The 20,000-nt window shown below is 43.5% G+C and overlaps 2 protein-coding genes across 3 annotated transcripts in view; both read left to right on the forward strand.

The window, feature by feature from the left end:
- The window catches only part of LOC306786357 (deoxyribonuclease-1-like), a gene marked incomplete at its 5' end in the record, with an annotated part of 22,835 nt that extends 10,459 nt beyond the window's left edge, over nucleotides 1-12,376 (forward strand). Inside the window, 9 exons of one of the 2 annotated variants that reach the window (XM_079281103.1) lie at nucleotides 4,149-4,208; nucleotides 7,854-7,992; nucleotides 8,759-8,847; nucleotides 9,009-9,095; nucleotides 10,514-10,626; nucleotides 11,014-11,129; nucleotides 11,263-11,414; nucleotides 11,531-11,624; nucleotides 12,218-12,376. In XM_079281103.1, coding sequence (XP_079137229.1) covers nucleotides 7,855-7,992; nucleotides 8,759-8,847; nucleotides 9,009-9,095; nucleotides 10,514-10,626; nucleotides 11,014-11,129; nucleotides 11,263-11,414; nucleotides 11,531-11,624; nucleotides 12,218-12,265 — 837 coding nt within the window. In that variant the 3' untranslated portion in view covers nucleotides 12,266-12,376. Of the gene's footprint in view, nucleotides 1-4,148; nucleotides 4,209-7,853; nucleotides 7,993-8,758; nucleotides 8,848-9,008; nucleotides 9,096-10,513; nucleotides 10,627-11,013; nucleotides 11,130-11,262; nucleotides 11,415-11,530; nucleotides 11,625-12,217 lie in introns of those variants that run through there. The other variant, XM_079281104.1, reaches the window with a different exon arrangement.
- Nucleotides 12,377-18,816: 6,440 nt separating this feature from the next.
- Nucleotides 18,817-20,000, forward strand: part of LOC306787349 (deoxyribonuclease-1-like) — a gene marked incomplete at both ends in the record, with an annotated part of 49,076 nt that continues 47,892 nt past the window's right edge. Inside the window, one exon of the mRNA XM_079282465.1 lies at nucleotides 18,817-18,964. Within this exon, the coding sequence (XP_079138591.1) occupies nucleotides 18,817-18,964 (148 nt within the window). The remainder of the gene's footprint in view (nucleotides 18,965-20,000) is intronic.

The following is a 20,000-nucleotide window of genomic DNA, read 5'->3' on the forward strand; positions in this document are numbered from 1 at the left end:
ATATTTCAAATGTTGCAGTGTTATGTGAATACCCGGTTTTTACACGAAACAAATAATAAGCCGTAGCTGTGGCATCATAATGAGGTTGTTAGGAGGTGGCTCAACTGTAGTAGGACAGCACTGAAGGCCCAGCTGTAAAATACATGGCATGCAACTAGTCAATTGTGATAATTTGGTTGGAGAAAATCGTCTGAAAAAGCGTTCTTCAAGTTTTGCTTTTTAATTTTCCGACGTCTTTGTAGTACTGTTTTGAAAATGTATAACACTGTGGATCTGGCTCATGTGAATTTGTGGTGTCTTGTAAGCAACAATGAAAACTATATTTTAAAGCTTTTGATGTGAAGTGCCATTCTTAAATGTTCTTGTGAATCTTGTTAGAAACAATCTGAATTAATATGTTGGTGTTATTTACACTGAAGAGGACATAATTGTATACCACGATATCTCAATATATGATGTCATTACGATATGATTCTATTAAAAAGGCGATAAATTGTCATATTGAATTATCACCCAGTGTGACGACGGTAGCACACGAGAACGACCAAAGTGTTTTCCAGATTTCCAGTGGCCAGCATTGTGAATGCACGCTGCCCCCATTAACTTTACTTCATCGAGACTTTTCTCCGATTTTGATCCTCCGTTCGCCATGGAGGCATGCGAGAAAAATCTAATTTTCTTTAAGAATTCAAGGTAGCGTGGGGTGATAAATTGAAACACAAATGGTCAAATGGGTGAAGTATTCTTTTATAGACACCACCCCGGGTCCTGGGACACGGTGCTGGGCATAATCATTACTTGCAGCCTCAGGCCATGTCCACACTACTACGTTTCCATTTGAAAACGCAGATATTGTTTTGCTACATTTACACTGAGCGTCCACACTACGTCGGAGTTTTCGGTAATAATAAGTAAACGGATAATAATATCCTAGTAGTACGAAGTTATCAGTGCAGATCAAATGTTAAAGTGTGATATTTTTGCAAAAACATGTTTGCTTTGTCTTCATTCTTCCTTCGCTCTGCCAAGAGGATGTGCATCCTGTTAAACTGGATGTGAGATTATGAGACGTCTGAGGCGTTTGTTTGTGTGTGTTTGCCACTCTGCCTATTCTCACACGCTGATCTATGTAGTAGTGGGCATGCAGCATTTAGCAACATGATGTATAATAGAGCATTTATTATATGTCCTGCAAATCCTACAACAATTATATTGAAAACAAAGAAATATGCGTGCAGAGAATGCATTGTGTCCATCTCTTGTCATCGAGCTTTGACTGCATGCAGACTCGAAAGCAGAAATGATTTCAGAACCAAACCAGCCTGTGTCAATGTGTCACAGTGTGTTCGTCCAACAAGCTGACACTCCACATAAACAAGCTTCATGTTGTTATTTCTGACTACATTACCCATGTACACGAAACTATCATTATTATCTTATCAACTTAAGTCATATTGCAGATGTCTACTTTAATCACTAGTAGCTAGTGAGCCTACCATCGCTTATATCTCCTGTTGGGATCTAAAGGAGCGTGTTTGGGTTATCAGCATTTAAGAAACAGAATTCTTGACATCAATAGAATTATTAATGTATGTAACAATTATTAATGATTATTAATAACAACGGGGCACCACCCTGCGAACAGGGACCAATAACCAAACGATAAAACTAAGTCTCATAATTCGTGGCCACTCGTAATGTCAATAGTCGGGTGCGACTACACATTCGAAGTGACAGTGAAGGTTTAAGTTCGTACACAAGGCTACTACATACAATTTCATTACACATATATATGCACAAGTAATCACAGACGACTGCTCCTTAAAGTATAACAGAGTTTATTAAATCAAAATAATAAATGATCAAATCAATTCATATTGCAACCAACAAACGTTATCATACAATTTGATATGCCTAAACTAAAGAATGAATAAAATGGATGAGGGTGTATGTCTCTGTGTGTGTGTGTACGTGTGTGTGTAAAGAAAGGGGAGTCTTAAAGCTACAGCTAAAGACTACAAAGATGGCGGCGTCGAGTGACGCGGACCAAAAGGGGAGGGGCCTTAAGATACTACAGCTAAACTACCACCAGATGGCGGAGTCGAGTGACTCGGACAAAATGGCGGTCAGACTGCTGGATGTAATCACGTGTGCCGATGCACACGTGTGTTGTGAGGCGATCGTTTGAACGGGGTTTCCCCCAGGGGCAGAGATAGGAGCTGTGTGTGTCCGTGTTACGTGAGAGGAGGAAGAAAAGGAAAAGGAGCGAGAATTCGACGTGAATCACACTTCGGCGTGCGATGTTGTAGGGAGCCTGAGTTTGCTGGTTTTATCACGCATCAGTATACCGCTGTCGTCTTTGAACTGCCGGTAACTTATGCCGTGATAAGCCACGACCCTCAGCTCACTCACAGAGTCGAGTTAATGAAGAGAGAAATCCCACACGGAGTGGAATACAATGAATGCTAGCGTCGCTAGCGTGACGCTGGATGGGAAAGCTGAATCTTCTGTGGCCTGGACGGGGGTCCGAGCGAAGAGAGCGTTTGCGTGCTCCCTAGCTCGACCAAGGTCGAAGGGAAAAGCGTTGAGATGTGAGTTGCCAGCAGTTTTGTAGAACAGTGGTTGAACCACAGGGGTCCTGGGGTCTCTTGGCCCTCGGCCAATGAGATTGCAGCGGTGCCTTCAGGTGACCATGGTTTTTTTGGGCGGGGAAATTCACACCCTAGTGTGAAATTCCTTCCAGAGGAGGTTTGCTCTCATCAAACCACAATCAGGATGAAACCTTTGCTTGAAAAAGGGAAGGCCTGATTCTCTTTGTCCACAGCACATGTTGAAGCCATACGCTCAGACCCCAACACTCCTATCTAATATTATCTACATTTCCAAGCGTACAATTAACCTGCCAGAATAATGCTCACACAGTCACAGTACAATGGTGTTAAGAGATTGTAGAAAAACATGAAAGCATAAAAGTACAACCATCACAACATATAACTTGTTTACACTTTGTATAACTTTTTATGTAACAAAGTCACTCAAGCCTTATAGAATTCATCCTCTTCAAACAGGATCAAACCAGTTAAACATCCTGTTGTTGATCCAGAAATAGGATGACTCATGTGTGAGTGATGCATGATTTTGAGGGAAGTCTCAGACCAGCGCAAAAAGCAGCTGCGAAACTGAGAGAACGGAGTCTTCACCCTTAGGGGTGACTGGAGTCTTCACCCTTAGGGGTGACTAGAGTCTTCATCCTTAGGGGTGACTATAGTCTTCACACTTAGGGGTGACTAGAGTCTTCACACTTAGGGGTGACTAGAGTCTTCATCCTTAGGGGTGACTAGAGTCTTCACACTTAGGGGTGACTAGAGTCTTCACACTTAGGGGTGACTAGAGTCTTCAACCTTAGGGGTGACTAGAGTCTTCACCCTTAGGGGTGACTGGAGTCTTCACCCTTAGGGGTGACTAGTCTTCACCCTTAGGGGTGAGTGGAGTCTTCACCCTTAGGGGTGACTAGAGTCTTCACCCTTAGGGGTGACTGGAGTCTTCACCCTTAGGGGTGAGTGGAGTCTTTACCCTTAGGGGTGACCGAAAGACCCTTCTGCTATCAGAGAGACATATTCTTCTCCAGTTTAGAGACTGGACTGCCCTTCTTTCATAGAAGACCCTGTGAGACATTTCTGCTTTCAGAAGACAGCTTACAGTGACTGATGTCTTTTGCACCACTTAGACTTTCATTGAGTTGAAATTGTTTTATGTAACTGTTTTGAGAAAACTGTAATAAAACCACAGCCTTACCATTTGTAAGTGACTGGGACTCAAACTGAAGACTGTTTTAGATTAAGTTACCCCTCTTCCCCTGTCCCGGAAACGTGTGATACATAAGTGACGACTGACTCTACTAGAGGAGCTTACGGTAAGTTCCCTGGGAGAAGACTTGGCAGTGTTCGTCAAAAATGGTGAGAAAACTAAAATAGGCAGTAGTAAGGTACAGACGTTCTAGCTGACGTCAAACTACGACAACTCTAACAAGTGCTGTCGTTGGCCCACTGAGCGCGACACTTACTCGATTGGGAACCAATCACCACAGAGCAGCTTGACATTCTCTATGTCATCGTGGCAGAAGAAGCGGAGCTGTACTTCACTGAGAGCTGTGGGAGGCATCACATCACTCATTCACACCTGCAGAGACCAACAGAGAGCAAATAAAGGTATGTTAATGGTGTTTTGATAGAGTTCTGCTGTTGTTTAACGCTGACCCTATTTACTTCACTTCATCGAGACTTTTCTCCGTTTTTTTTATCCTCCGTTCGCCATGGAGGCATGCGAGAGAAATCAGATTTTCTTTCAGAATTCAAGGTAACGCGGGGTGATACATTGAAACACAAATGGTCATTTTGGGGGTGAAGTATTCCTGTAAAGATGCCACCCCGGGTCCTGGGACAGGTGCTGGGATATTTTCAAATTCATTTTAATAATCATTAGTTGCAGCCTCAGGCCATTTTCCACACCACTACGTTTCCATTTGAAAACGCATATATTGTTTTGCTACGTTTACACTGAGCGTCCACACTACGCCGGAGTTTTCGAGCACTGAAAATGGATAATAATATCCTAGTAGTACAAAGTTATCAGTACAGATCAAATGTTTTGCAGTAGGATTTTTGTTTAATTTCTTTTGCATTTTTTCATGAATTTGTTTCTTTGTTAAAGTGTAATATTTTGGCAAAAAAATGTTTGCTTTGTCTTCGTTCTTCCTTCGCTCTGCCAAGAGGATGTGTATACTGTTAAACTGGATGTGAGAGATCATGAGATGTCTGAGACGTTTGTTTGTGTGTGTGTGTTTGCCACTCTGCCTATTCGATTGCACCGTGTTGTTTCAGGTCCCTGAATAACACAGGTACGTTCCTGTATTATTGTGCCTCTATCAGGAGGTCTGAAAGGAAAAATCCACAGTGCTGTCCCTCCCTGACATGACTTTGATCTTCATTCTCAGTCATGAGTGTGCAGCCAGCGTCCACTTTATTTTCATTATATTTTTCTATCCTTAAAAACCTTTGTCTCAAACAAAACTACAAATGTTTAATATATAATCGAATATAAAAATAGTTTGGGTGAAAGATTTCAGTAGCTGAAGTTACAGACAATTTTGTCTGTCTACATTATATCTGATAAATTAGGTACATATTATCAAAAAAAGGTAAAATACGTCATGATTAAAATTCAGGTATGTTTTCTGCACAGGACTTGATTTGGCCGTGCGTACCTGTTAGTGCATATGAGTCTGTACTGATAACACCTTTTTGTACCACTATAGCAGTAAGGCTGTAATATGTTTTGAAGAATTGATTTATTGTTTGAGCCATAATTACATCAAAATATGTCACTATAAATCCACTGCAATGCAAGGAAACCGCTAATTCTCACACGCTGATCTATGTAGTAGTGGGCGTGCATCATTTAGCAATATGATGTATAATAGAGCATTTATTATATGTCCTGCAAATCCTACTAAAACTATATTGAAAACACAAAAAATATGCGTGCAGAGAATGCATTGTGTCCATCTCTTGTCATCGAGCTTTGACTGCATGCAGACTCGAAAACAGAAATGATTTCAGAACCAAACCAGTCTGTGTCAATGTGTCACAGTGTGTTCGTCCAACAAGCTGACACTCCACATAAACAAGCTTCATGTTGTTATTTCTGACTACATTACCCATGTACACGAAACTATCATAAGAAGAAACCATTTTTATTGTCATATACATTTTCACACATACACGAAATTGGACTACTGCATTTGACCCATCCCTGTATATAGGGAGCAGTGGGCTGCCATTGATCGGCACCCGGGGAGCCGGTGGTTTAGTGTATTGCTCAGGTATACTTCGACACGTGACACGTCCCAGTCGGGGATGGAACCGTTGACCTTCAGGCTCCCAGACGACCCGCTTAACCCAGTGAGCCATGGTCACCCCCATCAGCATTATTATCTTATCAACTTAAGTCATATTGCAGATGTCTGCTTTAATCACTAGTAGCTAGTGAGCCAACCATAGCTTATATCTTCTATCTAATATTATCTACACGTCCAAGCTTACAATTAAAATCACAGAATAATGCTCACACAGTCACAGTACAATAGTGTTAAGAGATTGTAGAAAAATATGAAAGCATAAAAGTATAACCATCACAACATATAACTTGTTTACACTTTGTATAACTTTTTATGTAACAAAGTCACTCAAGCCTTATAGAATTCATCCTGTTCAAACAGGATCAGACCAGTTAAACATCCTGTTGTTGATCCAGAAACAGGATGACTCATGTGTGAGTGACGCATGATTTTGAGGGAAGTCTCGAACCAGCATAAAAAGCAGCTGAAAAACTGAGAGAACAGAGTCTCCACCCTTTGGGGTGACTGGAGTCTTCACCCTTAGGGGTGACTGGAGTCTTGACCCTTTCGGGTGACTGGAGTCTTCACCCTTTGGGGTGACTGGTGTCTTCACCCTTAGGGGTGACTGGAGTCTTCACCCTTTGGGGTGACTGGAGTCTTCACCCTTAGGGGTGACTGGAGTCTTCACCCTTTGGGGTGACTGGAGTCTTCACCCTTAGGGGTGACTGGAGTCTTGACCCTTTCGGGTGACTGGAGTCTTCAGCCTTTGGGGTGACTGGAGTCTTCACCCTTAGGGGTGACTGGAGTCTTCACCCTTAGGGGTGACTGGAGTCTTCAGCCTTTGGGGTGACTGGTGTCTTCACCCTTTGGGGTGACTGGTGTCTTCACCCTTTGGGGTGACTGGAGTCTTCATCCTTGGGGGTGACTAGAGTCTCAGTGGCGGCTGGTGGAAAATGTTCGAGGTAGGGCCATCCTATCAATTTCAACAAACATCCCAGTAGATTTAATGCAAACAAATTAAAGTATAAAACACGCATTACTACTTTGCAGTTAAATATTTAACATTTTTTCCAACATGAAAAAAAGCAGTAAATAACACTTATATAATATAATATAACATGTTTATTTATTGAGATGCCCCTATGGACCTTGTTATAGGAGGTAAAGATCAGGAGAAGTAAACATGAAGTGTAATTATGAATACTGATGTTAAATTAAGCTATGATGAGTTTTCACTGTTAATTTAACATCTCTATTACATGTTGATGCCTCCATGACCAAGTTAAGCAGATGAGACTGAGGACAACTATGTAGAAGAAAAGATGTTCACTTTGTCTAATATGTAGCTTGACAGAGTTCTCCATGTGTGTCCTGGTGTTCTCATGTTTCCTTACCTCCTCATCCCTCACTCCCTACCCTGGTGTTCTCATGTTTCCTTACCTCCTCATCCCTCACTCCCTACCCTGGTGTTCTCATGTTTCCTTACCTCCTCATCCCTCACTCCCTACCCTGGTGTTCTCATGTTTCCTTACCTCCTCATCCCTCACTCCCGTAACTGTCCGTGCTGGATCCGTCCCCGTTGTTTTAAAAAGCTAAATAAATGATTAGCATGACGTCATCCAGCTAGCCAAACCTGTCTGGTGTCCAGCTAGTAGTGAAGCTTCGCATGTACTGCTTCCCTTCCCCGCGAGTCTGCTGTCTGATTGTGAGGTCAGGCTGATCTGGAATCAGCTCTTTGGCTGCAGAATCTCCTCCAAAGTTCTCCTCTCAAACGGGGGTTGGAGGAGTAGTCAGGAGCGGTCTTCGGGAAAAAAGTGGCACGGGAGTTACTGTCAGACCGGCCCACTCAATGCATCGCACGTATAACTATTACATGCTAACTGTCCATGTGTCATACAATCAAGATTTAGAATGATGTATTTTAAATATACACACTAATGTGACCTCTTTGGCTCAGGATGCGTTGGGTGTGTGTGTTGGGCCTCTTGTTGGTCCTGCTGCATCTGTCTACCTCCCTGCTGCTGGGAGCCTTCAACATCCAGGATTTTGGACCCAAGAAAGTCCTCAAACATGATGTCATGAACATCATCAGCACGGTCTGAAAATGTTTTATTTTTGTTTTTTGCATCCAATATTCCTTTTTTCTAAGACTGTATCTCATCGATATAAAGAGGATATATTTTGAACAGCGCTGAGTAACGTTAAACAGGACTCAACAACAAGGGCAACCCTTGCTAATACATTTTTGCTAATAAATCATTGCTAATAAATCTTGCAACTCACTTGCCCGATTGTAAAAAAAAGAATGAAACACATTTTTTATTCGGGAGCTGACGATGGAAGTAGCTAAGGGGGGAGCCATTTGCTTCCTCCCCATCTCTGATGAGAGTTGCACATGCGCGAGAAAATGGGGGGTAAAGACAAAGTTTTGTTCACTGAAGCGTATTAAAACTGTTTAGTAGTTTAATGGCGTTAGAGGATGTGGGAGAAACTCCAGATTAATTTCCTGACTTTGGTATTTGTAAGTATTTGACAACAACAAAGATTAAATAAATGATACAAGTTATATGGGGGCAAGTGATTAAAAAACGAACATTAACGTTGAACCCTGTTATGACCAGTGAAGCTTTTAAGTGAGGAATGAGTGAAGTACCCCTTTATTACCTAGAACAATAACCATCACAGATTATTTAATTTGACTGTAAAAGGAGATGTTATGCTGGTTCACCTCTTTTAGTTCTGTTTCTCTTTGTTTCAGGAGAACTCTACTTGAATGGAATGAAACTAAACAGACCACTAATATAATAAGACGGCACCGCAGCAAGAAGTCTCATCAGATATGTGTTGTTTTCTGTTTCTCAGATTGTCTGTCGCTACGACATCATTCTGATCCAGGAGGTCAGAGACAAGCGTGTGCCAGTGACCGAAATACTCATGACGGCCGTCAAAATGTTAGACCAACCACACACCTTATATAGTGCTTATATTACTACACACAGAATATAGTGACCTTCTGTAGAAGTTAAGTTGGACAGCTCATGAACTCACATTATGATTTGAGACAAACTAAATGATGCTCTACATCTGTGTGTGTTTGTGTGTGTTTTCACAGTCAGTGTCCTCAGTTCAAGTACGACTTCATCATAAGCGACCGTCTGGGTCCGACTTCAAAGACTGATAGATATCTCTTCCTCTACAGGTAAACAGAGAGAGGCAAAAACAACCGATGCTCTGCAGGAATCCTCCGTTGAGACCCCACATCAGTGACCAGAAAACAAACATTCATCTTTTAAAGTTATACTTCGGATCTGCTCAGTGTCTTTGTCCTTATTGTCAGCGATTAGTGCCAGAATACGACTTATGTAAAAGTAGCCAACATTACAATTCAAATACTCAACTACAAGCATTCAACATCATAAGTATTATCAGAAAAACATAAAGTATCACAAGTATAATCACATAATGCAGCAGACTGAGCCCTGTCAGAGTAATAGATTACAATGCTAGATTATTATTGTTATCTTGGTGGAGCCAATTTGAACTAATTGATTTACAGTTGGGCAGTTTAATCTGTACCAATGTGTCATGTTACAATGTATGTTACATGTTTTGCATGTGAAAGCACAATCTGAGAAGCAACCTGAAGTAAAGTAACTGAAGTAAACCTTCATTGTAAGTATTTGCCTCTGAGATGTAGTGGGACGGACGTATTTAATAACAGGAAATGGAAACACTCAAGTACAAGTAACCCAAAATTGTACATGTGTATAGCGTCCAAAACCTGCAGCAGAATGTAAACCTTAAGTTGACACGTGTTTCTGGTCCTATGCACATCGCTCACACACTGCTCGTAGGTGAAAGCAAAAAAGGTTTTATTGATCCAATTTCCCTCGTACAAGTTGGTGAAACAAGTTCCTTTCTTCCTGAAAGTATCGCTGTTTATCTCGACACACTCAAAGAGTCCACAGATGAATCCACAGATTGTTCCACAACATAATCCACATAACACGGTTACTCCCCACCGCTGGTTGTTATGAAAGATGGTTGAGTACAGATAATAGCAGATCAGAGTTTAAGGTAAACATGGGTGATCATGTGTCACATGCTGTGCTAGAAAACTCTACACTTTTGACAGCTTTTCGCATTTGAAATTGCCATACTATATGGAGTGTCATATAAAGAAACAGGACAGCATATACAGCATACTATCTGCTCTATAAATAGCCCACTTTAAAAACACCAAACACATCATGAAATCTAATTCCTGCAAAGAATACTGGTGAACACAGAGTACGTTTTGGTCCAGCTGTATTCAGTAATACAGTCTTCCTTTGGTAATTATACGTAAATGTGTTGGGCAAAAACAACAAAAACATGACACATCTGCACATTGCATTCATCCATTCACACATTCAGGACCGGTCAAGCTGCTCCCGAGTGGTCACGGGACCGATAAACGACGATGATAAACAACTTGTGAAAATGCTCCAGCAATGCTGTGAATAGCTGACTACAAGAAAGAGTTGATGAACTTTAACCGCTTTGTGAAGACTACTTCAAAAGCAATGTGTTTACAGGAAGTGAGAGATGTGGTAAAGTACTATCTTTCCTCTGCAGGGCGCTGATGGTGTCTGTGGTTAGATCTGACACCTACAACGACATTCCCTACGGTTTCTACAGTCGCTTCAGCCGGCCGCCCTTCATCGTTGAGTTCTCCTCCACACAAACCGGTAGGCTCTGAAAGAGTGCGGCAAAGAACAGAGAGCGATAACTCTTTCTCACTGTCAGACGCCAGTGATGTAGGTTGCCTCTCTCGTTTGGTGACCAACTGAGAACTAAACACCAGACGTGTGTGAGAGATTCTGAGGTCACGATCCGTTGGTCACCAAGGCCCCTTTAAAAGATGTTTTGTCTTCAGTTGAATTCTGACTGCCATACAGTATTTATGTCCGCCAAATAGGGCCGGCAACTCTGTGCTGCCACATTTAAAAGACAGTGAGCTCACTTTGTTGTTGTATGAATCATGTCTGCCACATCCAAAACATCAACTTGTCTCTTGTCATCTCGTATTTCCCTCTTCGTTCACTCACTCCTTTCTCCTTCCTCCTGTTTTATAGCTGTGGGGAAGTTTGTTCTGATCCCCCAGCACACCTCTCCAAGCGGCGACATTGTGAAGCAAATCGATGCCCTCTATGACGTGGTGGCTGATGTCAACACCCGCTGGAACACCAAAGTGAATATTCTCCTCCAGAAAACACACGCAAAACCAATTATTTGGTGGAAATTTTTTTTTAAAAGAGTGTAAAGGATGATTAATTAGTTATATGAGATTGGGATGGGTTAAACTATTTCTGCTCTCCCTGCAGAACATCGTGCTGCTGGGCGACTTCAACGCTGGTGGCAAATACGTAAAAGACTCCGACTGGAAGAAAATCCGCCTCTTCACGCACAACGGTTTCAACTGGCTGATCACCAACGATGCGGCCACTTCAGTGAGAACCGGCTTCCCTTACGACAGGTGGATACACACACAAAAACACACCCACACACACACACACACACACACACACACACACACAGACACACACACAGGTGTACATACTCTAAAACCCACTCCTCTTCCTGTATCTGCAGGATTGTGGTCACTGGTGACATGATGAATGGAGTGGTGCCTAGCAGTGCTGGGGTCTTCAACTTCATGTTGGCCTTTGGTCTCACCGAGCAGCAGGTAAAAACAACTTTAGCTTTAACTCTTCTCTGTGATAGAATTCACATCAGTTGCAGTTTACAAAAAGACCGGGTCTATGAAGAGCAGCTTAACACTTTCATGTTTTCACCACAGAAATAAATGAAGGAGTAGAACGGACATAGAACTAGGCTATGGCTCGGTGCTACAGCGGGTCGTCTCTCAATCAGAGGATGGCTCCTGAAAGCTGTGCCTTCAGTGTATGTGTGGGATGTTTATGTGCTCTGGAGACAATATTTCGTTGTATGTCAAGTATGAATAACTTCCCAGACCAGCTGAGAAATAGTTCGGCTCAGGGCCCAAAATAATGGAGCGAATTGTGTTGTTTAAAAAATAATTTTTATTTTTGGTTGACTATTTTTTAAAACTTGCACACATACATGCTTGGAAAATGGTCATCAGTTTTGGTTGATGGTGCTGAAACATGCAAAACCAGTACTGTATGTAGTCCTTTAGTGATGCAAGTGAAAAGGGTATTTTGATGACTTGAGTTTTACAAAACATGATAAACAAACCAGTTTTTTCTCTCTCTCTCTCTCTCTCTCTCTCTCTCTCTCTCTCTCTCTCTCTCTCAGGCATTGGCTGTCAGTGACCATTTTCCTGTGGAGGTGACGCTCATCTAAAAGGTTCCCTGAATCATGATGAGTGCCAAAACCTTTGCAGAGACCTCCACGGTGAATTGGGATAATGATGACTGCGTCGGGGAACCCGCTGCAACCATGCAGCGTTGAATTGACGAGACCAAAATAAACAAATTATTTCTGCTGTTCTGTTTTGTCATTTTCTTCAATGTTTGAAGCAGCATAAACAAAAGCCCATTCACCTTTATTGTATCAAGTAGCAGCAACATTTTCAGAGGTATGTATCGAAAGCGTTGCACAAAACACTAAAGCGATCTGCATGTCGTGACGCCAGCAGTAGCAGCAGTACGTCTGTCTCTGTTGCCCTGAAACCCAAAGAGACTTTCTGAGGATCATTTTTAAAGATAAAAATGAAAGTGACGATGTGATTTTGAACAGCTTCATTTCATTCCTTAATCACACGAATCAATCCTCTGACAACAAAAACTATCATTGCTTCAGATATTTCAGATAAAACCGTTCGATCACAAAGGCATCGCCCACTGTGGGCTGTTCAAATGCACCCAGGGTTACTTTCATTAGTTATGGTTCATGAAGGTGCAGCAAGGCTAGGCACTCGGTCAGGGGCGGACTGGGGGGAAAAAGTGGCCCGGGAGTTACTGTCAGACCGGCCCACTCAATACACGGCGCGCTGCCCACTCAATGCACGGTTTTTGCAGCAGCTCACTCTTTTCTGCAACACCGTCTATGATTTTCTCACTGTCCAGCATCTGCAAAACATCTGTCTGAGTAGCCATCAACATAAAAGCCTCCAGGTGCTGTTGAGAGAGCGAGCTCCTGAGCCTGTTTTTGATATATTTCAGCGTCGAAAAGCTTCGCTCGCATGCTACCTGTGTGACAGAGAGGGTCATCAGGAACCTGTATGCAAGGCCTATGATGTGGTATGCATCTGTCAGGAGGTTGTACTGCTTCAGAACTCGGTAGCAACAGATTGGACAGTCCTTGCAAGATGAGCACTTTTTGTAAACCATCTCTGCCTCTTCAGCCTCATCTTCAGCATCCTCCGGCCGGCTTCTGTTGTCTTGGTTGTGTACTCCTCAAATACTGATGCCTTCAGCCTATCCCATGTCGTGCCAGACGTTTGAGCTCGCTTTGTAACTCGCATAGTCAAATCAACGTAATTAACACAATGACAGCCACAAAGTCATAAGAACCAGTCACATATATTCATATGACAACACAGCACATCAATCCAGCAGACCTGCAGCGGATCCACGCATTCCACCACACAAGAGCACGAGCCATCAAATATTATTCATAAAAACGTTACTGCAGATGTAAAAAAACAAACGCAGTTGTCACTTACCAAATTCTTTGTTGACAAAGAATTTAATCCCAGTACATCGTTTCAGTTCCAGTAAGAAGTCCTTCTCGATTCATGGACGCCGTGACAGTCGAGCCGCCCCTGTATTTCACCGGTCTACAGCGGCCATTCGCACCTCCGCCGGCCCCGCCCCGACCGTCGCCCGGCACGAGCGCACGGCGCAGACCGCGGTTATGGAGAAAAGTTTTTAAAAGCACCGTAGTGTCCAGCCGTGCTATGGCGTCCTCAGATCGCGAGGAGTAGGATAATGTCAGTATATACTGTTGATACAGTTTTCACTGATTATTGACTTCCGGTATTAGAGTAAATTGAACGTGTTCTGTGAAGCATATAGTCGGGCCGGCGATGTCAGAGACCGGCCCAAACCCCGTCGGCCTACCGGGGATTCCCCCGGTATCCCCGATGGCCAGTCCGCCCCTGCACTCGGTGGAGACCGGCCTGTGGCATTAACTGACTGTTCGCTAAAGCCCTCCCCCGAAGAGCAACTGTCCAATCACCGCTTAGCAACCGTAACTGGGCACAGCAGGTCTGTGAAGCTTTGGCTAACTAGCATACTGAATATTTCACAAAATACGGTTTGATGGTAAATTGGAACGGATTGATGTTACTTTAAATAAAGTATTTAGAAATTTGGATAGAAAACATTTATGTCACTGAATCACTGGTGTCTGTCAAGGTTCAAGGTTAAGTTATTGTCATTGTCCAACACAGGGTTAGCAACAGAATGCAGTTGTTCCTTTCTGCTACATGAGTGAAACAAACAAACGACTTATTATGGTGAGTGTTCCACGAGCTTGCTGGTTGAACAGTGAAGGTGAGCTGCTGCAGGGAGCTGTACTCAACCATCTTAGCACAAATGACACAAATGAACATGTGACACCGAAGGCAGATGCGTTTTACAACTAGTGTCACGAAGTCCTCCAAACAAGTGTGTCATTCTATAAGTTTCCCCTCTCTCCTTGCATAGATATGTAGGGTGAAATTTAGCGTATTCTTGAAACCTATTTTGTTAAACAGTTGGAGAACAATTAGATACAAAATAGGATGTGGGCTCTGCAGGATGACTGTTTCCTTGGAAACTGCACATCATTCCTAAAATATGACAGATTTTTAGTCCCTCCATTGTCTCGTAAAGGCTCCTAAAATGATGTATACAGCTGCCATGAATGGTTTACAATCCCTCCCCGGCCCCCCTTAAGGTGCGTTCACACCGGACGCTTCGATTTTTTGACGCGCGTCGAGATTACATACAAAGTCTATGCACAGACGCGATGAGACTGGCGCGCCGCGATTTTGCGATGGCGTGGCGCGTTGGACGCGATTTTGCAAAATCTGCAACTTCTGCGAAATATTTGCGTGACGCTGTGGCGCGATAGCCTATCAGCGTTGAGTTGCTCCCCCTGTCATCACTGACTTCCTGCCACTGTTGAATCAGGAAATAAATCCTGTAGCCGTCTGTGTTCACCCAGAGCTCTACGATACCTCATATCAACAGAGACCGGACCAAACTATGCGTATACATGTGTGTGTGTAAACCATACGGTACAAACAATGAATAGACGCTGCCGTATTTACGTCTACGTGACGTTATTGAGTGCTGGTGGAGCTGCTACGATGTTAGCATAGCCTAGCACCGATCCATCAGAGCTCCATTGAGAAGACCAGTAACCTACAAATCGGTATCATTACGTAGTTATTTCGGAGTCCCTTTTTGTCGGAGAAGACAAGTACAAATCGGCATCATTAAGTCGTTATTTCGGAGTCCCTTTTTGTCGGTTTATTGCCGTTGAATCACAGCCAAATCAGTTTATGTTGTGTTCCTACAGCTGTAGTAAACAGCGACCGGTGGCTTGCTAGACACAGTGAATACAGCTCGATACAATCCACGGAGCTCCTCTGAACAATATTATGAACCAGACATGACGGCGTTTGGCATTCCGATGTTTGAGGGACTTCCACAACATGTACAAAGCAGCAATTGTCCTTATTCCATGATAGCGGAAAGAAATGTAGGCCAGGTGAACGGCTTCCAGTCGATAAACCACGGCCCCTCTCCAGTGCTACGCGATTTTGCGGCGTTTGGTGTGAACACGACCGGCGGCGCGTTGGACGCGATTTTGCGGCACGTCAAAAAATCGACGCGTTTGGTGTGAACGCAGCATTAGGTTTGGGCTGAACCCTGGATGGCTCCGCCCCTGCTGTGGAGCACTGCAAATGTTACCTCAACACAGTGAGTTGGTGGTGAGTTGAATAATTCTAGAAACTAAATCAAATCAAAAGCAGAAATTCTTTGAATTTCTATCATAAGACTGGCACATTGTAGCCGACACATAAATAAATAAAAACCTCCTGAGAGAAGTTGCAGAGGAGCCTCCGGGGATTCACACAAGCAAAGCCTCTGTGCCCTGCTCACAACAGGCCTTCTCCTTCCCCACACGACTCACAGAAGCAGGTAAATATGCACCTCCGACTCTTCTTTCATGCAAAAATGTTTTTCATCACAGTAACATGGATGAATTATTTAGTACAACACTATAAACCTGTTTGTTGTTGCGGCGAATCATCTTTCTTGCAGGCTATCCAACACTATGCACAGATCCTACTTGATGTCACAGTAACACAGTATATGGTTTTTAATCTGGCTGACTAAATGTCACTTAAGTCACATTTTATGTTGGATCACCAATACAAACCACCACCACACTCGAGCTGATGATATTTTACAACCTTTGTACACTGAATCACCTCTGCACCAGCGTAACCACGGTAACAGGATAATGTAATCTCCCACAATGCCGGAGGTAATGTTTTACCCAGGACCCCCTCTGCAAACAGCAGCGCATGAAACGACTCGCAGTTCTATAAACTTGCAGGAATAGAGATGCTGCTGTGTGTGTCCAGGGGTGCAGGTGTTGGTGCGTCTCTGACTCCCACAGCAGGGCAGAGAGTCTTTCAGGCTCCTCTAGCATGCAGTGTTGGGAACATAGAGGAGCGTGTTTGGGTTATCAGCATCTAAGAAACTGAATTCTTGACATCAATAGAATTATTCATGTAAGTAACAATTATTAATGATTATTAATAATAACGGGGCACCACCCTGCAAACAGGGACCAATAACCAAACGATAAACTAAGTCTCATAATTAGTGGCCACTCGTAATGTCAATAGTCGGGTGCGACTACACATTCAGAGTGACATTGAAGGTTTAAGTTCGTACACGGGCTACTACATCCAGGTTTTATTACACACATATGCACAAGTAATCACAGACGACTGCTCTTTAAAATATAACAGTTTATTAAATCAAAATAATAAATGATCAAATCAATTAATATTGCAACCAACAAACGCTATCATACACTTTTATGTATCTAATACCTAAAGTCAAATGAATAAAATGGGGGAGGATATATGTATGTAAGTGTGTGTGTGTGTGTGTGTGTGTGTGTGTGTGTGTGTGTGTGTGTGTGTGTGTGTGTGTGAGAATCTATGTGTGTGAAGTGAGGGGTGTACCCTATTCCATCAGTGATGAAAAAGGAGGGGGCCCATTGAGAACTACAACCGATAACTACAAACCAAGATGGCGGACAAAATGGCTCACGTGTGTGAAAAGGGAAGGACCTTAAGAACTACAGCCAAGAACTACAAACCAAGATGGCGGCGGTCGAGTGACCTAGACAAAATGGCGGAGGGTTCTGTGTGTAATCAGGTGTGGCGTGCAGCACCTGTGTGAGGCAATCGACTGCGAGGGGTTTCCCCAGGGGCAGTAACTATATGTGTGTGTATATTACGGGAAAGAGAGAGATAAACAGGAGAGAGAAAGCGACATGAATCAACTCTGCTGCGATGTTGTAATGAGGATGAGTACGCTGGTCTTATCATGCACAAGTAACCGCTGTCGTTGTGAACTGCCGGCAGCTTATGCGGTGATAGCCACGACGCTCACCTCACTCACAGAGTCGATTTGATGAAGAGAGAAATACCAAACGAAATAAAATAAATGAAAATAATCCCCAAACAAAACAGACCTTTATCACTGCGGTGAGATGAGCGTATTGTTTTCTTATCACCCTGAAACTCGGTCGGCGAGACGAGGGTCCGGCCACCGGAGTTTCAGTCTTTAAAGCGATAGTACACAAACTCTACACCCACTGGCAGCGACGGATCTAATGCAGACAGTTACAGCAGTTAAGTACACAATACAGCGGAGCTCCGTGGTCCGTGATGATTGCGCAAATACCTTGATATCACGCGACAGTAACTTAACACAACAGGATACGGGAATATTAACACATAAATGAATAAGCTATATTCAGCTAATGCTAAGCTAATGCTAAGCTATGCCCAGACGCCGTGAACTCTTACTGTGAGAAGCTTCTTTGCAGAGGAGAGAGTGTCCGTGGAGGAATGGTTCTTTCCTCGAGGAGGGGGGGGGCTGCTTTTCGGCGCGGCGTTTGCGCTGGCGCGGATTCGGTCCGTTTCCGTGATGGGAAACGATCAGTCCTCGAGTGTTGACTCTGCGGCGCGGCTATCGTAGCGGGCGCAGACTGCGATCGCCTCGCTGCAGAGAGGACGATTTAACTTCGGCTGAGGCGACGTGGTCCGTCGTCCTCCCGGGAATCATCGCCGAGGAGAAAGAGGGTTAGTCCTTGTCTTCCTGCCGGCTGTGTGCACAAAAAGGGTGGGGATACGGGATAGAAGCCGTTCTCGCACTCGGATCCGGAACTCAAAAGAAACACAGTCTGTTTTCGACCAGCGAATGTAACCTGTGACCTGACAGGATTTGATGAGGCCTGCTGAGGCCGCGGCTCCTCGTGAGCCTGCGTTGCCAGCGTGATGCTGGAGGGAAAGGCTGATGGACCTTCTTGTGGCCTGGACAAGTCCGGCGCGAAGAGGAAGAATCTCGCTGTGTTAGCGCTTATAAACCAGGTCTCAGAAACAGCGGGGGGCATTTTCTTGGCCAATGAAGGGTCAAGTATCAGGTTTTGGCTGGAGCTGGAGGTGTGGTCATCCTGAGGTGGACAACGCAGATCTCAGGTCAGGCTTGTTGAGGAGGAAGGGACATGTGAGGGGCTCAGTCAGCCAGGAGGTGGCGCCAGACCCCAACAGCAGAATAACTATTACATGCTAACTGGCCATGTGTCATACAATCAAGATTTAGAATGATGTATTTTAAATATACACACTAATGTGACCTCTTTGGCTCAGGATGCGTTGGGTGTGTGTGTTGGGCTTCTTGTTGGTCCTGCTGCATCTGTCTATCTCCCTGCTGCTGGGAGCCTTCAACATCAAGTCATTTGTAGACAAGAAATCCTCCAACACGACTCTCATGAACATCATCAGCACGGTTGGGAACAGTACATATATACATATACTTTATTCTTTCTTTCTTTCTTTCTCAGACTGTGTCTCATTACAAGAACCCACATTTGAAGTGTAAAGACGATATATATTTGAACGGTGCAAAGTAAAAGTTGAGCCCACATGTTGCCTCCCTTCCATTGCAATAAGTTAATGAGCACCAACTACCAATGGAGATTAAAGGAGCACTCAGGGAATTTTATTCATTTTCACATCTGTAAAGTTTGGGGAGACACAACAAAAATGCGTCCTACATTTCCCACAATGCAACCATTATCATTTTATAATTCCTCCAGACCCTCCTTGCCTGGTAAATATTCATGGCTTTTAAATTCTACTTTCCCAGTTTGTAACGCATGTTTTCAGTTCATACTGTCCAAGCCCGAGCTCACATGATCCTAATGACATCACTATGACATCATAGGGGTCATGTTCTCCTCCAGTGGCACTGAAGACATCATACAGCTGTTTTGAGAGGTATTTAAAGTGGTACTTCCCATTCAGGGCTCTACTATAAGGATTCTTGAAACCAATCATGACAGGGTGAGAGAACTTATCAAAATATATCAGGACACTATACGACATACTGTCATTGTCAAATGATGGGTGGAAATCAAATTCCACCAAGCTCTGTCATGATTGATGAGTTTTCATGACATACTTTGACTATTTCATGAATGACACTCGTGGCAATGAATTATTTCTAAATGCTTTGCTGCCACAGTAAAAAAGAAACATCATTACAGACCCCTGCTGTACAGAGCCCCTTGTGGCAAATTTGTATAAACAAAATGAGTTTCTTCCCGTCTGCAGTCGGGCTCATTAACAGAGCCCGGGACCCCCACTGACTGTCATCCACAGGACAAACTCCTACCGGTCACTCCGCCGCACATCCCTTCCGTCTCACTGGACACTTTCACACTACACCGCTTGTGCACTCGACTTCACGTCATCTTATATTTCACTTAATCTTATATTTTCTGTAGATTTAATTTGCATTGTTGTTAAATGTTACACACCTCCCGTCATGTC

The sequence above is a fragment of the Melanostigma gelatinosum genome (assembly GCF_949748355.1).
Source record: "Melanostigma gelatinosum genome assembly, chromosome: 13".
Lineage (NCBI taxonomy): Eukaryota > Metazoa > Chordata > Actinopteri > Perciformes > Zoarcidae > Melanostigma > Melanostigma gelatinosum.